Below are 25,772 nucleotides of genomic sequence, written 5' to 3' on the forward strand. Positions count from 1 at the left end.
GACATCCTTGCCTTTTTCCTGATCTTGAGGAAGAGGTTGGTTTTTGTAGATACAGTTTATTAGGTTAAGGATGTGCCCTTATATTCCTAGTTTTATGAGACTTTTTTTTTTTTTGTCATGAATGGATGGGAATTTGTCAAATGCTTTTTCTGCTTCAATTAATATGATAATTTTTTTCTTTAGTCTGTTAATGTAGTGTACTACATAGATTGATTTTCAAATGCTGAATCAGCCTTGTTTTGGTCATCATGTATTTTTTTTAATATATTGCTAAATTTCATTTGTTAATATTTTGTTAAGGATTTTCACTTCTATATTCATGAAGGATATCAGTCTGTAGTTTGCTTTCTATTCTCATTTTCTAATTTAAGCATTTAGTGCTAAAAATTTCCCTCTAAGCATTATTTTAGCTGTATCCCATAAATTGACATGTGTATTTTCATTTTCATTTAGTTCAAAAGACCTTCTAATTTACCTTGAGATTTCCTCTTTGATTGCTTTCAAGACTAGATAATTTCTATTAACCTATCTCCAAGTTCACTGACTCTGGTCATTTCCACTCTGCAACTGATCCTCTGAAGTGATTTTAAAATTTTGCTTATTGCGTTTTTCAGTTCTAAAAACTCCACTTGGTTCTTTTTCAATGCTTCCATTTTTCTTCTGAGACTTTTTATCATTCCATTTGTTTCAAGAGTATTCACACTTACTTACTGGAGCATGGTTATAGAAGTTCCTTTAAAGTCTGATCATTTCAACATCTGTATTTTCTAGAAATTTGTGTCTGTTGATTGTCTTTTCCTTTGTTAGTTATTGAGCTGTTCCTGGTTCTTCATTAGTTGAGTACTTTTGGATTGGATCCTAAATGTTTAAATTGACATTTAAAATATCGTAAGAATTCTGTGTCTCATTTAAATCCCATGGAGAATATCAACTTTTTGTTTGCCTGTTTGTTTTAACAGGCAATAAGCCTTTTAAGTTCAGACTGCAGGGTCTAATTTGCCTCCTATGAGCTATGATTTCAATGTCCAACTTTCAAAGACTTTGCTGTGCTATTCAGATCTGTTGCACATCAGTGCCATCCAGTGACCAGTCTGAGATGTGTCTGGGTGATCTCCTCTATAGTTCAGTTAAGTCTTTGGTATGAATTTAGGATCATAGCCATGCATGTGCAGCTCAGGTGTGAGCCCAAAAATTGATACATACTTTATAGAATCCCTTTCCTGAGCTGCCTCTTGTCTAGTTTCCAAGGCTCCCCTTTCCTGGTCTTCTGATTAGAAATCCAAAGTTTTAATTTCCCTGTTCTGCCATTTACTTCCTGCAAGTGAGTCTACCTCTGGGGCCAAACAGCAGGAGAATATATAGAGAAAAAAAGCAATGGGGATTCTCCCTATATTTTTAGGATCACATTCCAATTGTGAGAGATGAGCAATCCCCTCCCTCTAGGTTTTAGGTGCCTATTGGCAGCCACTGCCATTACTGCCCAGATGTTATCCATCCATCACAGGACTGTAGTTTTATGTCTGGGGCTTGCCTGGGGCTCGAATGGGAAAGAAAGTTAAAAAAGAAAAAAAAAAAAGGTTGGGAGATTTTCTCAGATCTCTGTATCCCATAGGGCACCACTTCCTGCTCCTCAAACTTCCTAATCTTAGAGGAAAAGCTTTCAGCCTTTTACCTTTGAGTATAATGTCAGCTGTGGGGTTGTCACATATGGTCTCTATTATGTTGAAGTACATTCCTTCTATACCCAATTTATTGAGAGTTTTTAATCATGAAAGGAGGTTGTATTTTGTCAAACGCTTTTTCGGCATCTACTGAGATGATCATATAATTTTTATCTTTCATTATCTTAATGTGTTGTATCACATTTACTGATTTGCATATGTTGAACCATTCTTAAATCCCGGGGATAAATCCCACTTGGTTGTGCTGTATGATCCTTTTAATGTGTTATTGAATTTGGTTTGTTACTATTTTATTGAGAATTTTTACACCTATATACATCAGGGATACTGGCCTATAGTTTTCTTTCCTTGTAGTGTCCTTACCTGGCTTTGGTATCAGAGTGGCCTCGTAAAATGAGTTTGGAAGTGTTCCTACCTCTTTAGTTCTTTGGAAGAGTTTGACAAAGATTGATGTTAATTCTTCTTTAAATGTTTGGTAGAATTCACTAGGGATACCATCTGGTCCTTGGTTTTTCTTTGTTGGGGCAGTTTTGATTACTGATTAAATTTCCTTATTCATTATTGGTTTGCTCAGATTTTCTATTTTCTCATGATTTAGTCTTGGTAGGTTGTATGTTTCTAGAAATTTATTCATTTCTTCTAGATTGTCCAATTTGTTGGTGTATAATTATTCATAGTAGTCTCTTATGATTCTTTCTGTTTCTGTGGTATCAATTGTAACGTTTCTTCTTTTATTTCTGATTTTATTTATTTGAATCTTCTTTTTTTCTTAGTCTAGCTATAGGTTTGTCAATTTTCTTTATCTTTTCAGAAAAACAACTCTTAGTTTTGTTGAGTTTCCTTAAAACAGCTATTTTGAATTCTTTGTTGGGTAAATTGTAGATCTCCATGTCAATGTGGTCAGTTACTAGAAAATTATCGTGGTCCTTTGGTGGTGTCATGTTTCCTTGATTTTTCATGTTCTGTGAAGTTTTGCATCACTGTCTTGGCATTTGAAGTAGCAGTCACCTCCTCCAGTCTTTACTAACCTCTCCAACGTGTCCAAACTTGCATTTTCTTTGCTCCAACAGTGTGCTGGAACACCTCCACTGGAAATCTGGACTTCCACAAAGCCTCTCTCATCCACGGGTGATTGTCTAAGGCAATGTTTCCCAGGGGCTCTCAGTCCATGGTCAGGAAGGGCGGAGTCTGTTCATGGCTTTGAGGTCTGTATGCTTATTACTTGATGCACAGGTGGGCAAGAATACTCCCAGGCCCCTTGGCATGACACTGGATTCCACAGCTCCCACAGGCACTTTTGTCCATGGATGGATGCCAAATTGTTGCTGTTGAGGGGTGGGACACGACGAGGGACATCTTATTCAGCTTTGATGCTGATGTCACCCTGCTGGAAGATTTTTGCACACAGAAGCTAGGTCCGCCTCAGACTCCTCTAGTCCAGACAAAAACACCTCAAGTACATTCCACACATGACAGGGCTTAAAACCCTAGGGACCTCCTGGTTGTCCTTCTTGGGACACACTTAGGTTTTTCAGTGTCCCTTAAAGTTATGTATTAGTCATCTATTGCCATGAAACTAATTACCCTAAAACTTAGTTGATGCTTTAACTGTGTATTATTTTATATCATTTCTGAGTGTACAACTCGGTGATTTTCTTTAGTATATTCACAAGGTTGTGCAACCATCACTACAATGTAATTCCAGAACACTTTCATCAGTCCAAAAAGAAAGAGTCAGGAATCCACAAATAGCTTAGGTGGGTTGTCCTGGCTCTGGGTCTCCCATGAGGTCCCAGTCAAGAGTCAGTCATTTGCAGGCTTGACTGGAACAGGAGGATCTGCTTCTAAGAAGGCCCATTCACATGCTTGGCAAGTCACTGCTGGTTTTTGGCAGGAGGCCTGAGTTCCTGGGGGCTTTAGCTCCTCGCCGTGTGGAACTCTCCATAGGGCTGCTTGAACGTCCTCAAAATATGGCAGTTTGCTTCCCTCAGAGGTAGTGATCCAAAAGAGAGAGCAAGAGGGAAGCCATAACATGTTTTATGTCCTAATATCAGAATTACACACTATTACTTCCTCCTTATTCTATAGAAGCCCGTTACAAAGCACAGCCTACACTCAAGGAGGGAAGTTTAGTTTCACCTTTTGAAGGGGGCTGCATCAAAGAGCTTGCGGACATAATCTAAAACCATCAGTGTGGTTTTCAGAACTGGCCATGATGGCCAAGATGAAGTATGATTAGTGTAGTTGGCTGTCAGGCTATCACCTTCCTTGATCTGGACTTTAATCTTTTCTTAACACAAGTATGGTGCAGTGGTCAGGTACATAGTTCCCAAAGTCAAATTAACTGGGTTCAAAGCTTGGCCCTCCCCTTCCTAGTTGGGTGACCTCGGGCAAGTCACTTAACCTCAGATTCCTTTTCTGTAAAATGAAGATAATAACAGCCACTTACAGAGTTGTTCTGATGATCCTGGAAATGCTTGGCCTAATTCTCAATATGTTCTCAGTAAGCATTAACAAAACTCAAGATGGCGTACTCTCTTAAGCAGCCATTTCAGTCTGTTGATTCAATTAAGAGCTCACAGCCAACTCAGAATTGCTGTTTTGTTTTCACCTTATTAAACTATGAAGTCTGGTCTCTCATACTGATTTTTTGTAAATAACTTTTTTTTTTTTTTTGCGGTACACGGGCCTCTCACTGTTGTGGCCTCTCCCGTTGCGGAGCACAGGCTCCGGACGCGCAGGCTCAGCGGCCATGGCCCATGGGCCCAGCTGCTCTGCGGCATGTGGGATCTTCCCAGACCGGGGCACGAACCCGTGTCCCCTGCATCGGCAGGTGGACCCTCAACCACTGCGCCACCAGGGAAGCCCCTGTAAATAACTTTTTAATTAATTTTTATATTAAGATATAACTCACATGCCATAAAATTTACCATTTTCAAATGTACAACTCAGTGGTATGTAGTTTATTCACAAGATTGCATAGCTATCACCACAATCTAATTCCAGAACACTTTCATTATCCTCCAAAGAAACCTCATACCTATTAGCAGGCATTCCCCAATGCCCCCTACCACACCCCCTGCCAATCACTAATCTACTTTTTGTCTCTATGGATTTGCCTAGTCCGGACATTTCATATAAATGGAATCACATAATATGTGGCCTTTTGTGTTTGTTTTCTTTCACTGAGGATAATGTTTTTAAGGTTCATCCATATTGTAGCATGTATCAGTATTTCATTCCTTTTAGTGGCTAAATAATATTCCATTGTGTGGACATACTACCCAACCATCAATTGATAAGACAGTTGGGTTGTTTCCCTTTTCTGCTTTTGCAAATGCTGCTATGAATGTTCATGTACAAGTTTTCGTATGAACACATTTTCATTTCCCACGGGTGTATATCAAGGGGTGGAATTGCTGGGTCATATGGCAGCTCTATGTTTAACTTTTTGAGCCATCAAAGTGTTTTCGACAGCATCTGCACCAATTTTTACATTTCCACCAGCAACATAATTTCTCCACATCATAAATGACTTTTTTTTTTTACAATCAAAGTAGAGGTGTTCAAGATCAACTTTATTAAATTTCCTTTTATTGATTTCAGGCACATTTTCAGTAATTTGAGGTGATTTTGAACACTGGTTTTCCCGTTTTCCCAATCTTATGTTTTTATTTGATTTATTGATCAACCTGTTGCATAGAAATGTCAGCCTGATTGGAACTAGATGGGAACCTAATCCATATTTGTTCATCACTTCCATAAAGATATCATGAAAAACATCAGACATTTTGCTTACATCAAAAAACTCTTGATCTTTCAAATTTCCTACATTAGAGTGATAATATATAGTTATATGTAATATAGTTATAACCAGATTATAGTTAAAATGTAATTTACAGAAAGGAATTTAGTAATCAATAAATGAAGTCTCCTTATTTTAGATAAGGAAAAACAAAATGTGTGACTTTTCCAAGGTTACTAGGTAGCATCTGAGACATAACTTGACTCCAGTTCCATTTTTTACCTTGTTGTCCTTTGTAGTGTGTCACTCAGAGCACAAGTGAAGGTAATGTTCCCTGACTGTTGGCAGGGCAGTCATTTAGTATGCTGGCAAAGCAAGCTTCTCTTCAGTTCCTTCCCCCTCACCATAGCCACAACCTAGCCATGGCATAACATTTCTAGTGAACCTATTCTGGTTCCTTTTAATCACCTCTTTTTTTTTCAATTAAAATAAGCATGACATTTTAACTTTTTAAGTGCTAATAAACTGTATTTTTAATAATGTATTTTAAAACTTATGAATGGGAAAATTTGCTAGTCTGTATTTCCTATAATTTTCACTTTTGTACAAATCTTTCACCACATCTTCAGTCACCTCTTCCTTCATTATTTCACAAAAATTCCCCCAAGTGATTTTGTCATGTCTGTGTGTTTTAGTGCTGTGGTTTGTATTTGTTCGGGTTCAGAGGCTTTCACTCCTATAAACTATCTAGACATCATCTTACTATTCTTTTTTCTTTTATGGCAAACTTGAGCCCTTTTTTCATGATATCTATCCTACACTTTCCAATATGAATATCTTTATCCTTGGAGAAGAAACAAGCAAAATAAGGGTTATTATGGTTTTTTCTTTCAGTCATCTGCAGTTTATTCACTATCTTTTCCAAAGAGTGTCCTATTCCTTCCTTTTTCACTTTCTGTCATAGAACATACTCATTAAAGTCCTCTTTTCACAGTTCTCCCACATAAAAAAGGAGGAGGAAATACCTTATGTACTGATACGAAATAAGCTCCAGGATGTATTGTTGAGTGAAGCAAGCATAATACAGAATCATAAACATAGGCTACAATCTTTTGTGTAAAATTTGAAAAAAAGAATATAAGTCATACTTCATTGATTCTAAAATGCACATATTTTCACACTTTGAATGTCTCCGAAACTAGAATTCATTGTATAATAGAGGCAAATCACAGTTTAATTGACAGTGCTTTTTTAAAAATTTCTTTTGTAGTAGTATAACATACTATAATTATAGTATATGTATAATACATACCATATAATACAACACACCATATAATATATATAGTATATGTATATTAATAATATATAAACATAATAATGGCACATCTTCCAATCAATGGGATCCTAGGTTTGCTAAAGTATATTATTTCATTTGATTGCATATGCAAAGAATTTTCTCTAGGAGAATTTGCAAGAAACTGGTAAAAAAGATCACTCAAAGGGAGGGGAACAAAGTGACTGGGAAGCAGAGGTGACGATTTCTGTTGCATTCCCTTTTGTATCCTTCACATTTTTAATCATAATTATATTAATAAATGAAACATTTGAACAATAATTCAAACTCAAAAAGTGCAACTGGACATGAGTCCTCCTGATACCACTACTTCTGTGCAGATTTGTACATGGTTTTGTGATTGTTCTTAGTAATGGCTGTGCCATCACGTGCCCCAATCTCAACCCAAGTCCAGCATTGTGCCTGGCTGGGCACTAACTCCAACTGACATTGTCCCTTTCTCCCAAGTTTTCTGTTACTTGTAAATAATCAAGCAGATTTTTATTAGTTAAAATTAAGTTCACTATAGCTGTTCGCCTCATTGCTTCCTTCACATTTCTACTGATGAAATTGTTCTATAAGGCAAAGCATAAATATATCAGATGCTCTTCTTTTATAAGACATGACTTTCAGCAGAATCATCTAGCAGTATCTAGGGAGGGTGGGGTGAGAAACGTCTTGAAAAGTAAAAAAAAAACAAACAAACAGTTTAATTGGCACCAAAGCACTTGGCAACCATTGGGTTACCATGATAGCTCATTCCTAGTGTTTGCTAAATAAACCAGGAGGCAGCTGCAATGCATGACTCTAAGATGCTGGCAGTTACGTGTGTCACTAAAACAGCATTGCTGATTCATTTCTGTTGATGATGATATTTAGAAATGGAAGTAGCCACTTCCCAGACCACTCTGAATGTTTTATACACACAAAAGTAGTATTAAATCTCAAGTAAGCAAAATCAATCCTAGCAATTCCAGATGGCAAAGAATAGTTACCAAGTAGGGCCAAGCTGAGATCTCAGGCCTATTCCAAAAAGAACTCAAAAAGTTCAATACAGAATAGAGGCAGAATTTTCAGGGCCAGAGCTTTCAAGTTTGACATAGATAGGATCCTACCAGTGCTGGTTGGGTGTGGATAACAACAGGTTCCAGGGTGATTACCATCAATTCTTGTTGGCATTTATGGTTCCCTCTCATCAACAGGCAGGTTTGAGGTAAAGAAAGCTTAAAGGCCCAGCAGTAAAATGAACAATTTTCAGGGATTTGTGTGCTGGGGTACAGAAACAATACTTCCTAGAATTAGGACAGACTTACTTTTACATAAATTTACTTTTTAATAAGGTTGATTATTTAACATGCAACTGACATAAAACAGTTCCTTCTGATGAGAACTCAAGATCTACTCTATTAGTAACTTTCAAATATACAATATAATATTGTTTACTACAGTCATTATGTTGTACATTACATTCCTAGAACTTATTTGTCTTATAACTGGACGTTTTTGCTATATTATGAAATAGTTGGGACATTATTTTCAATATATCTTTGAATATGCACTCTTACTTGACCAGACTCAGTCTCTCTGGAATCCAGTTCATCCAGTTTATTTACCAGGAGGTTATTTAAAATATTTACAGCATGAAAAAAATATTTCAGGGTAATGTGCTATACAGCAATAGATAAATAATATATAAGCGTTTAGTTGAAGTAGGTATAAAAGTATTTTGCATAAAACTACTCTTTCAGTTTGTGATACATTTATTTAATAGTGCTCTGTAATTTGGGGTGAGTTTGGGTGAATGCTCTAAGCTTCAGTTTTATCACCTTAAAATGGGGATAAATATATCATCTATCTGCCTCAAAAACTATTTTAAAAACAAAACAAAAAAGTATATAATTACCATAATTATCTTACAAATATTAAGCAATCTGTAAGTATAAGTTATTTTCAGTTAATAAACTATACCATCATAGTCAGTGTGGCTAGCAGGAACTATCTGGTCTACCTTTTGGAAGGTGGCGTTTAAGGTTAAGCACCATAAAACACTGTAGAAACCCTACTGCTACAGCTCAGTCCTCTAAGCTTTCTAAATCAAGTACATGGTAAGAATTAGGCCAGTTTTTCCAGTAATGTATAAACACCCCATCAGAATCATCCAGTGTACTGAGATACATGTAGATGCCATGGTAAACTCATTCAGTTGGGATTTTGGGTGCTAGGGGCTGGAAATTAGCATTTAAAAAGAAGTTCTGCTGGTGATTCTTATGTGCATTAAAATTTGAGAAGTACTAGCTAATGATTTCTAGAAACAGGCCTGAAAGTTATAGGAATTATAGATCTGGGTCTCCTAACTAACAAAAGCTCATGGCAGGGACTTCCCTGGTGGCGCAGTGGTTAAGAATCCGTGTGCCAATGCAGGGGACACGGGTTCGAGCCCTGGTCCGGAAAGATCCCACATGCTGCAGAGCAACTAAGCCTGTGTGCCACAACTACGGAGCCTGCGCTCTAGAGCCTGAGAGCCACAACTACTGAGCCTGCGAGCCACAACTACTGAAGGCCACGTGCCTAGAGCCTGTGCTCCACAACAAAAGAAGCCACTGCAATGAGAAGCCTGTGCATTGCAATGAAGAGTAGCCCCAGCTAGCCGCAACTAGAGAAAGCATGCGTGCAGCAATGAAGATAAACACAGCCATAAATAAATAAATAAATAAATGTTTTTAAAAAAAGCTCATGGGAGAAAGTTATGAAAGGCCCTTATATATGCCACACCTACTTCTGCTAAACTCTCTTTCAGAAACCAACAGGAGTTTCTTGGTAAACTCTTTGGATTTTCTTATACTCAGGTCATGGTCCAGTCTAAACAAAATACCCACTTCTGTATGAACATTATGGTTTAGCTAACTTTCCACATAATTTGCTAAAAGCTTGTGCATGCCACTTTCTCAATTTTAAAGCATTCCTTTAGGGTGACAAATGCTGAGGGTATTTTAAGCTCATACTTTTATCATCCTTCACTGTGAAGTTAGGCCATTTTTCTACAAAGAATGTTTTCTGTCTGTGGTAATGGTCGTTTCAGGAAAATTCATGCATGTAAAAAGGTTGGTGGTTTTGATACCATCTGTTAGCTAGCCTCTTGAAGGACACTTGGCTGTGGTAGAGCTTTCTTCATAGTCAGAGGAGGAATCATTTTTCTGTGTGCTATTATGATGGCAGTTGCCTGTAATAACTCAAAACTCTTAAAGCCAAGTGTCATATTTAATAAAGAACTAGTATCCACAACATATAAAGAACTCTCATAATTCAACAATCAAAAAATCCAAGTAAAAAATGTCAAAATATTTGAACAGACACTTCATCAAAGAGGATACGTGAGTGGCAAATAACTAAACATTAGTCATTAAGGAAATGCAAATTAAAATTCTAATCAGATACTCCTACACACCTATTAAATGGCAAAAATCAAACAAACAGACAAATAGACAAACCTGACAATATCAAGTCCCTGTGAGGATGAGCATTTGGAACTCTCATGCATTGCTGGTGGGAATGCAAAATGGTACAGCCACTTTTGAAAACAATTTAGTAGTTTCTTATAAAACTAAACACTCACCATGTGACTCAGCAATCCTGTTCCTAGGTATTTATTTACCAAGAGAAATGAAAACACACGTCCACACAAAAACTTGTCCGTGAGTTTTCATAGAAGCATTGTTAACAAGAGCCAAAAAGTGGAAAGAAAACACCTAGATGTCCATCAGTTGCCGAATGGCTAAACAAACATTCACACAATGGAATGCTAACTGGCAATAGAAAGAAACAAACTACTGAAACATGCAACAACATGGATTCATCTAAAATGCCTTCTACTAAGTGGAAAAAAAAAAAAGACTCAAATGGCTACATAGTGTGTGATTTTGTTTACATGATAATCTGGAAAAGATGGAATTATTGGGACAGAGAACAATGAATGGTTGCCAGGGGGCTGGCATAGGGGAGGAGGTTGACTACACAGGGGCATTTTTTTTTTTCCTTAGGTGATGGAAATGTTTTATATTTTGATTGTGGTTGTGTTCCATGCCTGTATGTGTTTGTCAGAATAAAAAAGTTGAGTTTTACTCTATGTAAATTATACTCAATAAACTTGACTTAAAAACATGAGTACACACAAACTTGGACATAGACTGATTTGACACGTGATGCTTTTCTAAATTTGAATTCCAGCTAGTGTGTGAAGCTCCTAGTATTAAAACGCTGACTATAGGGTTCTGGATGAGTGTTTCAAACAAGCACCTTGCAGATAGTTCCAGTTTATTAAGCTGGAAGACGGGACTCAAGGTACTGCAAACAAACTACTAGTTCTGATGTATAGAGTCTTCAGACATGGCTCCCTGTGGTGATGAACAAAATAAATCTGGTCCCACTATACTGCCTTCCATTCCTTCCCTGCAACTCAACCAGCCATGCCATCATTAGGATCTCCTAATGAGCTCTCTGGGGTGTCTATGCCTGGATCTCAGGCCATTCAATGGATATTGTAGGCCTTTGAAGTGGTCCCTGGACACTTACTTGAGGATGAGACACTCACCAGGAGAAAATTTTGCAATATGTCTGCTCATGAGTGCAACTGATTGAGTGCCAGTGATTGAGCCAGTGACTTCGCCAGGCAGATGATAAGTGGAACAGTGGGCCATGCAATAGATACAGTGGTTTGTCGATGATTCAGACTTTTTTCCCCCTTAACATTGCTTTTAATTACATTCATTACAAAAATCCTTTGAGGATTTGTAAAAGATTAAGTGGACAAAACACTGAAAATTTCAGTTTTCAGCGAAAGATTAAAATTATATTCTAGCTTGATATGTAAATCCCACAATTTTACTTCACGTAAGATAAATTTAAATGTGTATAATCCTTTTGAATGATGCATGAATATCCATTTCCTTGAAAAATCTGTACAATTAATTTCCTCACGCTTAACTGATGCCTTCTCAAGATCCATTCAATATTTTTTCAAAACTCAGGATTTTAATCCCTTGAATCTTTTTTCTTTTACACAAAAGACTGACAAACTCACTCTGGGTTAGAGCATTGTCCTCAGTACTAGACTAGCACTCCGGAATTATGCTGCTGTTCCTAGCCAGAATGAAAGAGCAACAGGGAAGTCTAAGTTTGGGAACTCGTCTACCAGCCCAGTCCACCTCACTTGACAAGAAACCCCTTTCTCATTTGGGAAACAGAGGCAGTCCCCTCTCTGCTTCCCAGTGTCTTAGATTTTGCAGAAAATCCTCCATATTCCTGGCTGAGTTATTGAGGGAAGCTCATTGAAGCCAATGAGTTGTAGTGTTTAGGAATGAGAGCTTCTGATAGTGGGAAAGTGGATGGGCAGGAGGTAACACACACATTTATGAAATAGGGCTCAGTTTCAATTTGTACATCCTCTAATCTGAAACAGACTTTTTTGCCTTTGCTAAGTGATTGACTCTTAAGTGACAAAATGTTTGAATTTCCAAAAGTACACTTGATTTTTAAAATGGTAACCCCCCCTTCTGTGTGGCAGGAGCTTTAGATTACTTTTCTAGTACAAGGAAGGATTTTTCTTTACTCCAGGCACATTCTTGGGTCCAAGAGCTAGTCTACTATTTTATTGGGTACGTATTATTTGTAACGTATTATTAGACACTGTGTGGGTGGAAGGAGAAATTGGAGACGGGGAGACTAAAATGATTAAGACTTAGTTCCAGGACTTAGATCCAAATATCTTACAATTTAGTGGGTGAAACAGTTGCATCTATATTAAAAATTTTTGTTCTCATGGAACGTAAATTAGTTTGAAGTCAATAGGGAAAATGGCCTTGCTATGTTTTAGGTGGGTGGATAGTACTTTATTTAGTACATTTAGAGATTCAATGGTTCTTGAGCATCTCAAGGATTTTGAGTCTTACACTGGCCACCATCATGGAGAAAGAAAAGAACTTGCTTCAAGTTGGTGGTAGTATATGGATGTCTTTAAGAGTTCTAGATTTGGAGTAAGGCAGATCACTGGGTTTGAATCCCAGATCTGCAATTTAATAGTTGATGTGACTTTGGAAGAGTTATTTAACTTATCTATACCTTGGCCTTCTCATTTCATAAAAAGAGGATAATAGCAACATCTCACTGAGCTGATATGAGTTAAATACACAAATACATGTAAAAACATTAATTTAGCACCTGGCACGTGGTAGATGAGGAATGACTGTAAGTTATTACTATTATTATTACAGTAATACATACCAATAAATAGCATACAAAGAGCTATTTGCTTTGGAGCAATAAAATAAATAACCTCCAAGAAAATCCAAAACATGTTTTCATTACTCCCAAACTCTACTGCATTAGTCTCAGGCTGGTGTTCAGATTATTCCAGGCTGTAAGTCTAAACCCATGAATTTCTCAGAATTCAGCACTTAAGATCCAAAGGTAAACAAGAGACTGGGCAAGGTTCTAGAGAGAAAAGACAGTTTTTGCCGTGGAGTCTGGTTTATACCTAGTGATTACAAATTTCCCTTGACATATTTTAGTGGGAGTAGCTTTCTTGCAAAATTCTAAGGGAAATATGTTCTGGACAAACTTACTTGCCTTTGGAGTAGGTCACTACCTACATTAATTTTGGAAGATACTGCCCTAGCTTTTATTTTCCCCAGGTGTCTGATGTCTAAAACCTCACCAGGTTATTTACTTTAGCTTACTAATCTTTTTTCTTCCCCAGTTGAAAGACAATTCTCCCTGGTAGAGGAGAGGGGAATCAAGGTCCAACACTACGCTGGCCAGGCCCTACTCTTGTTCTCACTGGTAATGTGGCTACTCCCATGTACAACCTAGTCCTTGAATCTAGACTGTCTTGTCTGAGTCTCTGTCTCTTGTGGCTGTATCTAGTCCCCAGTCTTATTTGAAAATTCCTTCAGGACAGGAATTTTGTCAAAAGATTTTGTAGAATATTGGTTAAACTTTACCCACCTGTACCTTAAACCTACGTAGCACACTTCGACATCAAAAGTAGGTGAATGATAAATTGTAAATTGTTGTTGGTGATTATTATGACCTGGTTTCACTTCCCCATATCCTGAACTATAATGTGTTCTCTAGAATTCCTTCAGAACTAGAAATTGTGGAGCAGACTGATTGCAGCAGAGTTGCAGATCTACTGCAACCATTGCAAAACGCAACATAAGGCTGCAAATTAAGAAAGAAAAAACAAATCCCTAATCAATCTCAGAAATGGATCCTTATCACCAAGGATCTTAGATATAGACAAAGAGACCTGAATAAGGTTAAGGGGTCCTGTTTTCCTCCCCATTGCAAAAATTAGCCAATAAAATTTATGTTCATTGTGGGTGAATCTGTAGCACCCAAAGGGCCATTTCAATAGCTTGCTCAGCTCTTCAGCACTTAAGAGTTCCTGGAAATGATTCAGTAGCATGGAAAGCTGCTCTTTAGAGTCTTCTAAGACGAATCCATGGGGTTTTGATTTGCTAAATTCTAATCTAGACTAACAGCCTTATTTCCCTAATTTTACAATCTAATTTCTTTGGCGCTTAGAGTTTAATGTACTTTGTAAAAAACACAACACCAAAAAACAAGTCATTTTTCATTTCTAATGAGAACTGATTTTGAGAAAATATATTAAAGGGAAAGTGAAAGAAGAATTGTTTGGGAGACCTTTATAATAGCTTTTAAGTTCCGTTAGTGAAAAAAAGTGGGGCTTTGAGTATGGAAGTGGGGTTGAGATACTTGGCCTCATCAAGATAATAAGTAGGGGCTATTTTTGTTTTCTGGGAAGGGAAATGGAACTGCTGGATATGGAGGATAGCTCACCTAGGTTACTAGGTTATCAGGACTTAAGACACAGCACTTTTCAAGAATCTAAAAATGAAATGGATTTTTCCATTCTTGCCCCAAAAGGTTAGGTAACTGGGACCTGCATTTGCCTCAAGTAAATTAATTCAGTGAATATTCACCACTAATATGTGCGGGGTACCTTATCAGGTAAGGAGTGAGATGGAGGGGTAGGCCGTGGAAATAAATCCAAAGACATAAAGTATTTGCCCAGAGCACGAGTAAGTTCCTGAGAAAACCGGGTTTCCCAATCAGTGTGTTTGGCAGTGTACCAAGCTGCCTGAGATTCCTTTTTTTTTTTCTTTTGTCCTACCTGGTCACGTGGAGATCTTTCTTGTGATTTGGAGTGTTTGAGCTGTTTTGCCAGCGTTCAGCAGGTATTCTGTGAGAATTGTTTCAGATGCAGATGTATTTTTGATGTACCCGTGAGAGGAGGTGATCTCCCCTGTCCTTCTATTCCGACATCTTGATGGAAGCCTCCCCCAAGCTGCCTGAGAGACCAACGTAAGACAGTAATGACTCTAGGGCTAAACTCTCCCATAAACCTCAGGGGCTGCGTGAGGGCTTAACAGAAGAGGCAAAACTGGGATAGTTCCATAAGCCTCGAGCAAACCTTTACCTCAGGGTTTAGGAAACACCCTTAGGGAAGTTAATTACTGACATTTAAGATTGACGTTAGAATAAAGCTTGATTGTTTTTCGTTTTTCCACATTTGCAAATTACAAATAATGCAATAAACAGAAACATTCTTGATTAAACTTAAAAGAGAAGAAAATACAAGCAAAGCGGATTAACAGAAGATAAAGAAATAAAACTGGGAAGCCGTCGACCTTTTCAAGAACCTCACGACCCCCTCCGCCGGATGTGGGTAAATGGAGCTCCGCCCCCAGTCGACGAGCGGGTCCCAAGGGATCCTCGCTCTAGTTCCGCCTCCGCTTGGCTCGGCTCCACCCCTCTCCGGGAGCTGCGCGCCTATGCGGCGAGTCAGGGAAAAACCAGGCGGGACTTCCGGCGTTTGAAAAACTTCCGGCGGGAACCGGAAGATGTGGTCGCACACACAGAATCCCGGGCCTTCTGACACGCCGGGCGGGAAGGTGAGCTGAGCGTCCGCCTTGGCGGTCTTCCTGCGGGCTCGCGGGAGCCCGCAGGGCTCCGGTATTTTTGGGGCCATTAAGAAAGTTCTGAGCGCTCATTTGGGAAATAACATCCCTTTTTAAAGTGAGAAGTTTCATTACAGTTTACTGTCTGCAGTCTGTATCTCATACCGTACCCTCGAAAACCCCTCCTACCTGCCGCGTGTCACCTGGCGCGTCTTCTCAGACAAGCTCTTAGCGCAAAGGGGCAGACGTGGGAAAGCCCGGGCAGACCTAGATTGTTTTCAAACCTCAAATCGGAGATGGGGGAGGAAGCGCCCTTTTCACTATCAGATCATGGCCCTGGCAGAATCAGCTGCATCCTCAGTAGTGTGCCTGGCGCGTAGGAGGTACTGAATAACTGTAGAGGAAAGGAACGAATGGGAACACTCCAGGCACCTCTTCTCGAGCCTCCCATTCGCCAGCATGTCATAAATATAATGTATGTGCAATGGGAAACGAGCCTAGGCTTTGTGTTTGGGGCTCTGGGTTCTGGTCCTTATGCCACATAGATCTTCCCTTTGAGTAAACCATATCACTTCACTGGATCTCAGGCTTCTTATTCATAAAAGAGAATAGCAGGACTGTCTGATTTCTGAGGCTCTTTCCAGCTCTAGTATTTTATTTTTATTACTAAGTTAGGGATCTGTGCTGACATTCCAAGGACTTTTGTTGGTACACAGGGTAACTTCTTTAGGTGCCTCTTAAAAAGTTGTTCCCCCTGTTTTCCTTTAAGTTATCTAATTGTTGTTTTTACAATTTTAATGTAATATTTGTGTGTGTGCAGGTCTTTCCAGCCTCTCCTCCGCTTTTCACTTGCCCTGGCTTGGTGCCTCCTCTCAGTAACATCATAGCAACCTCCAAGTTATTGATTCTGAGTCAGCTTTCGTACCCACAGAGATAAGAGAGCTTGGAGGAGTGAAAATCTCAAGCCACTAACAATAGGGATGTTCTCTTGTACCATCACTTTTTCAAGAAAGCAATGAGTGCCATGTGTGATGTTGCCTAATAGTGCTGGGGAAAAAAATGTATATTCCTGTGTAGAGACTATTTATATATATATATTCTTATGTTCATTTGAAAATAGTTATAGAGCAGCTATTAAGTGCCAGGCTCCATGTGATACAGAAGTGAAAAAGACAAATGTGGTTTCTTCAAACTTTGTGGTGCTTACCGCCATGAAGTAAACGTGGGGAATGCAGACAATAAACAAGGATAATTATAGATTATGTTACATAGTACTGTATAAAGGAAATAAATAGTGTCCTATAATAATACTTTATCTGAGAAATGCATGTTAGGCCTAAAATATTGAGATCTAAGCGCTGAGAAGGAGCCAGCCTATTGATGAGCAGGGGGAATAGTGCTCCCGGCAGAGGGAACCTGGGGTGGGGAAGGATCACGCTTGTTACACGGACTGAAAGAATGTTGTGACTATGGCTGAGGAGCTACAGGGAGTGGTAAATGTGGTTAGAAAGGTAGGCAGTGGTCACTTCTTCAAGGCGTTCTAGAAGGCTGTGGTAAAAAATATGATTTGACTCTTAAATGGAGGATGGAATAGGAAGTCATTGAATGGTTTTAAAGCATTTTCTAAATGTTAGATTGAATGGGTTTGTGGAGGATGAGTTTTAGGAGCAGGAGTGGAAGCAGGGAGGCCAGTTAAGAGGCTATTACAGTAGTCCAGGTGAGAAGCGTTTGGGACTGAAGCCTCACTGGAGATCATCAAGATTTAAGATACATTTTGGAGGCAGAATTTATGTGACTTACTTACAGACTGGATGTGGGAGATGAAAGAAATAACAGATTTGCAAGGTTTTGGTTTAGCAAGTGAAACTTTAGAGGATGATGGTTATGTTCAGTATCTTGATGGTGGAGATAAGTATACATATGTCAAAACTTACCAAATCTGTACACTTTAAACACAAATAATTTATTGTATGTCAGTTATAGCTCAATGAAACTGTTAAAATTTTAACAACGTTCTAACTTAGCAAAGAACCATTCATCTTAGGTGGATGGTGGTGCCATGTACAAAGATGGGAAAGACTGAGATCCGAATGGGTTTTAGGACAAGGAATAGTTTATCAGGAGTTCCATTGTGGATATGTTAAATTTGGGATAACTGTGAAACATCTAGATGGTTTCATAGGCAGGCAGTTTATTATGTAAATCTGAATCTCAGAGGTAAGATTTGTGATGGAGGTATTAGGTTTGTTAGTATGTAGGTGATACAAGTATTTAAAACCATGCAAATGGATTATATTTTGGTTAATCTACAAATCCTATGATAGGAAATAAGAGAACATGGGAGGATTGGAGATGGACACTTCCCAGAACATTGGTGGTAAAACTGGAGTATGGATACCCCTGGGAGTATACATACCCCTGGGAGTATACCTAGATAGGTACACAGTTTTTAAGAAAGAATTTCTAAGTCCTTACCTTCTGTATATACTCTTTCTAAAACTGATTTGCCAGAAATAGGCCTATGTGTTCATGCATATTCTCCTTTCCCACCTCCTTTTTCAAATTCATATTGTTTTTGCTACTTGTCAAAAGACAAGTTCACCTCTTAATGGCAGCATTGCCTCCAGAGTGCCTGATAAAGGAGCATTTGGAAATATTTGTTTTAGGAAAGTCTTCTCCAGTGGTTAATTACAATTTTATGAGCTTCCCAAGGATTTGTCTACCCCTATTTATAACACATTTCTGTTCAAGCTGAAGTGTGGAGTTAGAATTGGTGCATGGTGGTCTGTGTGGGAAAGTTCTGAATTCAGGTGTAATGTAGAAGGGGGTGATGGGAGCGGATGATCTGGTTGGGCTGTTTGTCGAGGAGCTTAGCACCTTCAGCTTTTTATTCTTGGGCTGGTCAGATTCTCCAAAGAATCTTCCCATGCTCCTCCCTGGAGGGTAGGAGGCTTTTTTAGGAGCATAGTGGGGGAAGGGGGCCGGGAATCTCAGTTTAACATTCAGCCTGTATGGTTCCCATGTCCACAACTGTACTTCATGTCCTCTAGTCTAGAGACTTATTTTACCTTCTCCAGAGAATAAACCTCCAGACTTTTTCCTGGGGCAGTTGTTAATAGCACGAAGTGGAGTAGGGCATCTAGAGATATTCCTTTGCTTCAGACAGCTTACACCCAGCCCTGACTCCCTTTACCCTTAGTTCCAAGGTATCAGATACCATGTCCTGTGATTTTTTTTTTTTTTTGAGGATACTGCAGAGTAAATTGGTTTGGTTCTGAAATGCTCCCACTGCTGACTTGGGGTTTTAATTTTTATATAGTAAAATTTGCTAATCTTTTTGGCTTTTGGAATTTCGAGTCATGCCTAGGAAAACCTTAATTCTCCCACCTCCACTCAGAATTATCAAAACAGTCTTCTTTGCCTTTTGTAGTACTGTACTTTTATTTGGTACATTTAAATCATTAGTCAGTGTGGAATATATTTTAGTTCATGGTGTGGCAGCAAGAATTAAACACTTCTTTTCCTCCAGAGGGATAGCTGTTTGTCTTAATACCACTTATTCAATAATTCATTTCTGGACTTCCCTGGTGGCACAGTGGTTCAGAATCAACTGCCAACGCAGGGAACACCGGTTTGATCCCTGGTCCGGGAAGATCCCACATGCCCTGGAGCAACTAAGCCTGTGCACCACAACCACTGAGCCTGCGCTCTAGAGCCCGCAAGCCACAACTAGCCTGTGCGCCTAGAGCCTGTGCTCTGCAACAAGAGAAGCCATTGCGATGAGAAACATGCGCACCACGACAAGAAGACCCCGCGCCACAACAAGAAGCCCGTGCACCGCAACGAAGAGTAGCCCCCACTCGCCGCAAATAGAGAAAGCCTGCGCGCAGCAACAGAGACCCAGCGCAACCAAAAATAAATGAATAAATAAAATTGATTGAAATGCCACTCCATCATACACTGACTTACTCTTTCTGTTTTTGTTTTATTGTGGTAAAATACGTACAACACAGAAATCACAAATTATCCATTCCTTTATGATCAGTATCTAGGAGCACTTATTTGAGGAATGATGACCTTGATAAACATAAAATTCAGAAAAGGCAGTGAAGGAAAAGATGGAAGAATATCCTGTCTACTTCTTTTGTTGTCCTGGTTCCCCTCTGGGCACTCTCCTGTCCAGTAGTTCTGTACCCACTGGACTGAGTTGAGCTATAGCTGCCAGGGAGACATGTTCCCTTTTGTGACAACCACTTTGGTATTTCTGTGAGGTGTTTGTTCCTTCTCCAAGTGGAAGTTAGAACGGAGGCATTGTAACATATGACAGGTTTAGGAACTTGTTTAAAGGTTTACAAGCATGTCAGAGTCTAATGTAGTTTTTATGGTTTGACATACAGTCTTTAGGTAATAAAATTTATCAGCTAAAGTAAATTTGTTTACTTCCTGTATTGTGTGATGTCTCTGGTTATTTGAGTCCTTTTTTTTGTTGTTTTTTTTAGAGCTGGGCCTTTGAATTTGGGAAATGTTTTCTAGTGGCATTTGTGATTAATTATTTTACTTAAAAATTGTGAGCTTTTATTATAAGGGACTAGATTATCTTGTTTTAGGAATAGCCTGGCTGCTTATTCAGTCAGTCAGCATTGCTTATTTGACTGCCAACTTTGTAGATGGGCCTCTGCTTATACTGTAGAAGATAAAGAAGAAGGAAGGTATTTCTTGTCTTTGAGATAGAGTTTAATAAAGGACTTTATAATTTGCTTTCTGATAAATTATCAAATAATACTTGCAGTATATGCAAGCATATAATTCTAAAAAATGAAGAATTCTCACCCTACAGGAACTTATATGTTTCCAGAGATGGCCCATACTCATCAGGCTTTTGAAACCATGGGAAGGCTGTTAGCTGCCCTTATAATTGGCAGCCACATAGGAGGGGAAACAAGTGTTTAGGCTTGTGAATGACTGTCATTTTCCCCCGTGACATTTTCTAGCAGCAGAGGTATTGGAGTGTTAGTTTTGAATGGCACATCATTTTGTAGAGAAAATAAGTGATCAGTGATTTAAATCACACTGATTTCATGTTGTATTTCTTCTTTTAGATGTCATCATTGCCAAGAAGAGCAAAAGTAAAGGTCCAAACTGTGGTATCCAAAGATGAATTCTCTTCCTTCTCTGAGTTGTAAGCATACTGGTTTCATATGGGGTGGGAGAATGATGTGTATTTTAAGGCGATGCATTCTGCCATTTACTAACTTCTGAAGTCATTTGTGTTGAAGAAGGCTGTGTCTTTTTCATTCATTTATGTAACAAATATTTATTGAACTCATGCTGTGTCCCAGGCTGTGTTTAGGTGTTGGTGATAAACTATTGAACAAGGAGAAAGTGACCAACTAAATATAAAATATATACACTAGAATATAAGGTCCATGAGGGCAGTGGAGTTTGTTATATTCCTTTAGAGCACAGTTTCTCAACTTCAGCACTATTGACCAGATAATTCTTTGGTACAGGGACTGTTCTTTACATTGTAGGATGTTTAGTAGCATCCCTGGTCTCTACCCATTAGTTGCCAATAGCATCCCCTCCCCCACCTCAGTTGGGACAATCAAAAATGTCTTTAGACACTGTTTAAAAATGGAAAACCTCACTATGACTATGGTGTGACATGACCCACTTATTACTTAAGGTAATACATGATTTCTTATGTTTTGAGTGTACAGGTGCGTGTATTGGTTAGGTGAGAGGAGAACGGAGGGAGACCTGTGATTTATAACGTATTGGAGGGTGTTTTTGGTCAACTCTCTTGCTTTAGTTCTTAGCGATATCTCTTCATATTCTGTGTTCACATCACTTCATTTTATATTAAACGCCTTCTACCTTATTCTTTTTTCAAAAAACATATATCTCTTTTTCACCTTTAACATTTGGCTTCATTTTTTCTGGAAATTTTTCTGTTGTTTTACTTTTAGATCATCTGCCTCTGAAGATGACAAGGAGGATAGTGCCTGGGAGCCCCAAAAGAAGGTCCCCAGAAGCCGTAAGCTGCCTGTTTCCAAGGAATCCAAACTGAAGAGGGCGCCACGGGTGAAGAAGAACACCCTACAGACCAAAGATGGCTCAGAAGGTGTGGCTGTTAAGGAAGAGCTGGTAGGTGCTTTAGCTGGATAGAAGGAACACTGCTGTGCCTTCCTAATTAGTGATGCTACTTTCTCCTTACATGGATTAGGACAAAGCAGGTAAATGGCAAAAACTGCAGGGCAATGGTGCCTTCTGCCAGGGGCCTTAATAGTATTTACCATCAGATCCACCGTGTTGGAGCAGAAGGAATATTTATCAACTGGCACATATGTATATCGTGCTGTAAGCAAACACTGTGGCTACACCAATCTGGATTAAAAAAACCAACAACAATAAATTATAGGCTCTGTTGCAGTACCAAAAGGATTATGCATTTCCAAAATCATTCACTGTGGTATTCCTTTAAATAACAGCTTCCCTAGTTCATTTAAAAGAATACTCTTTTAATATGCAGTGGATGCGTGACTTCCCAGGGACTCATTTATCGTGTATAGAGGGGACATTACATCGTACCTTGCTGTACCCTTGGATAGGACATTTGAATCGATCTTTTCTCCTATCAGCCAGCACCTCTGTTTCTTCATCTTTGCATGCAAGCTTTTCACTGAACACACTTTTAGTGGGTGGGTGGGTAGGCTTTATCTATAGCTGAGAAAGTATTGACTTGTTGGCAGAATTTGGAGGTTTTTTGTTGAGCATGGCATAGCTGCACTTAAAAGTAGCTTGACTGCCTAATTAGGAAATATCTCTTAGTTCCGGGGTTCTTTGTATTGGGGTCACAAACCCTTTGAGAATTTGATTATAGTTATGAACCTTCTCTTCAGTAAAATGTACACATAAGTTTTAAAGTATGGTTCAAGAGCATACAGCTTAAGAACGCTTGTCATGGTGACTTCTTGATCCTTCCCATGGTGCTTGGTATATGTATATTTCTTTTAAAGGGAAAAAGGGAATTCACATAGAAAGTCTCTCACTTAAGAGATATTCCACAAGTTTTTTGGCTCAATCAAAGCACATAGAGCATGTTAGACTATTTCATTTCATTGGTTTGGCATCTTGTTCTTGTGTAACCACCACCAAACAAAATAATTGAAAACCCTAATTAGGTGGAGCTAGAATTGGTTTTGGGTGGAGGTAGAATTGGTAGCCTCTTAATAATTTAAAAATCTATGGTTAGCAAACATTGTAGACAAAATCCATCATTACTCAGTCTCTTCCTCTCCATGTTGCTGTAATTTGCCAGTCCATTGGCCATTCCTCTTCATTCTTTGAAGACTTTAGCTCCTGCTTTGTATCTTCCTCTCTGCATCTTCTTTCACTCTTCTCAGTGATACCCTCCTCCACTTGGATGAGCCTTCTAATACCCTGTGTTCCTGGTTCTTTAACCTCCCCACCTCCAGTGCCTTTTTCTTCTTCTCTGCCTTCACCACACCTTTCGTGAGCTCAACCTGAATCTTGTCATGACCAGAAACTGTGCTACCGCTGACATTTCTTTCCCTCCTATCTCACTTTTGTACCATCAGCTCATCATTTCCTGTTTTTCCAGCTTACTTGCTCAGGTGCCCTTACTGCTGTAATTTTGCAAATTTGTCACAACTTCTCATCAGTAGTTCTCAGCCTAGGGAACTTGAAAAAAAAAAAAAAAAAAAACCAATGCCCAGGCCCCTTTTCCAAACCAATTAAATCTGGAAAGAATTTTGGAGGTAGGCCTTGGCACCAGTGGTATTATTTTCTTAAAGCTCCTCATTTGATTTTTATGTACAGCCAGAGTTGAGATCCATTACCTAATTCTTTGACTCTAGGGCTCTGTCACTGTCCATCAGCCCTTTTCTTTTCCTACCTAATCTAGCCTAGATTACATAATCACTTTTTATTGAATAGTCTCACCATTTTGCCCTTCTTTTATTCGATCCTACATGGCTGATTAAACCCCAGCACTGGGTGAGCCATAGCCTCTCCTGCCTGCACTGAGCAGCTAACCATTGCAGGAAACAGTCTCACCAGTGGCCTAATTTGTTTTACTTTAGATTCATAATCTCAGACCTCAAAATTGCATCAGAAATATCTGGTAACCTCATTATTTTTCTTCAGCAGGTTTGTTTTTCCACCTTTTTCTCTTTTCTTAAACTTCCTGAATTCCTTTCTCTTCTCTCACTCAGCTGATGACATTGCCTTTTATTTATTTGAGAATATATGAAGTTTCCAGTTTTCTCACGACCAAGCTATCTATATTTGTGTTCACCTTCTGTCCTATTGCCATGGAGGAAATGTCATTCCTCCTACCAAGGATTGGTTCGCCGCTTGGGCTTAAGATCTCATCCACTCTTGTGCAAGGTCTCTGTTCCCTCTGTCATCTCCTTTCTTTTCTCTTGTCAACTTTTCTTCCTCAATTGCTACAAAGTATAAAATGCTGTTTTACATCTAACTTTTAAGAAGCCTTCCCTTGACTCCATATCCCTTTCCAGCTATCTTTCAAGCTCACACAATACAACACAAGGTCAAGGCCAAGGCCTGCTGACTGATTCAACTGGTAAAGATATTTACAGTGAGCCACTTTTTTGATCTAGACAGTTTACGACTTTCAGAGATAGCAAAAAGAATGGTCAGATTCTTCCTGGAGTTCTGGGTTTAGTTATAGGCTACATAATTACCATTTGAAATGTTAAGAGTGATTAAAAAACCCATGAAGGCAAAAGATAATGAACTGTGATTTTTCAGTGTGTCAAAGATTCAGGTTAAATATAAGGAGGAAAAATATTTTCATAGCTTATTAAACTTGAGTATGTCACTGAGGAAGGCTGTAGAATCTTAGAAGCTTTAAAAATGGAGAGTTATTTCCATATTTTTGTTTGTTTGTTTATTTTATTTTTGGCTGCATTGAGTCTTCGTTGCTGCACACAGGCTTTCTCTAGTTGCAGCGCGTGAGGCTACTCTTTGTTGTGGTGCATGGGCTTCTCTTGCTGTGGAGCACGGGCTCTCGGCGCGTGAGCTTCAGTAGTTTAGGCTCACGGGCTCTAGGGTGCAGGTTCAGTTGTTGTGGCGCATGGGCTTAGTTGCTCTGCGGTATGTGGGCTCTTCCCAGACCAGGGCTGGAACCTGTGTCCCCTGCATTGGCAGGCGGATTCTTAACCACTGCACCACCAGGGAAGCCCTTTCCATATGTTTTTGATCTGTGTTTTGATCTAAACATGTTTGGATTCACTTCTTTCAAAATTTTTGGTCTTTGGAATCCTTTACACTTTTAGAACGTACTGAGGACCCCAAGGAACTTTTGCTGAGTTGGGTTATATCTGTAAATATTTACCATATTAGAAATTAAAAATGAGAAAATATTCATCAATTAAAAAAATAATAATCCTATTACATGTTAATGCAAATAACATGTTTTAATGAAAAATAGGTATATATTTCCCCAAACAACAAAAAAATTAATGATAAGAATGACGTTGTTTTATGTTTTTGCAAATGTCTTTAATGTCTGATTTACTAGAAGATATTTGAAATAAAAAAGAAATCCCAGCCTCCACACAGATGTGTATTTGGAAAAGGGAATGGTGTTTTAATAGCCTTTTCAGATAATTGTAGATATTATTTTATACTATACCAAAACTCAGTAAGTGGTAGTTTAAAAGGTTTCATTGTGGAATCTGTAACCATACTATATTCTATTACATTAAAATCCATTGGTCTGTGTTGTTTGAATGGCTCTTTTACCTATGCATGATTTTGTAACGTTATATGTTGGTCATTTGGAAAATACTGGTTCACTAATTGATTTACTGTGAGACAACCACTGCACGTCAGTATGCATTGGCCTGCAGCAGAAGTGCTTTATGTGTACATTTGTGCTTTATGTACATTTCAGTACAGACTGTGAAAAAGATGTGCTTTCAAGGATTGAAATTTTAAAAATTAATAACTTTTACTGCTTCATTCTTAAGTGAAGCTGACCTTGT

General features: G+C 38.7%; 1 protein-coding gene across 5 annotated transcripts in view; it reads left to right on the forward strand.

The window, feature by feature from the left end:
- The first annotated feature begins 15,662 nt into the window (after nucleotides 1–15,662).
- Nucleotides 15,663–25,772, forward strand: part of SRBD1 (S1 RNA binding domain 1) — a 230,536-nt gene continuing 220,426 nt past the window's right edge. For 2 of the 5 annotated variants that reach the window (XM_027113215.1, XM_027113216.1), the window contains exons 1-3: nucleotides 15,678–15,732; nucleotides 20,838–20,917; nucleotides 21,708–21,885. In XM_027113215.1, the coding sequence (XP_026969016.1) occupies nucleotides 15,682–15,732; nucleotides 20,838–20,917; nucleotides 21,708–21,885 (309 nt within the window). In that variant the 5' untranslated portion in view covers nucleotides 15,678–15,681. Of the gene's footprint in view, nucleotides 15,733–16,064; nucleotides 16,214–20,837; nucleotides 20,918–21,707; nucleotides 21,886–25,772 lie in introns of those variants that run through there. The other 3 variants (XM_027113219.1, XM_027113217.1, XM_027113220.1) reach the window with 3 other exon arrangements.

This window comes from Aethalodelphis obliquidens, unplaced genomic scaffold (assembly GCF_003676395.1).
Source record: "Aethalodelphis obliquidens isolate GAN/ISIS:26980383/991018 unplaced genomic scaffold, ASM367639v1 scaffold12, whole genome shotgun sequence".
Taxonomy (NCBI): domain Eukaryota; kingdom Metazoa; phylum Chordata; class Mammalia; order Artiodactyla; family Delphinidae; genus Aethalodelphis; species Aethalodelphis obliquidens.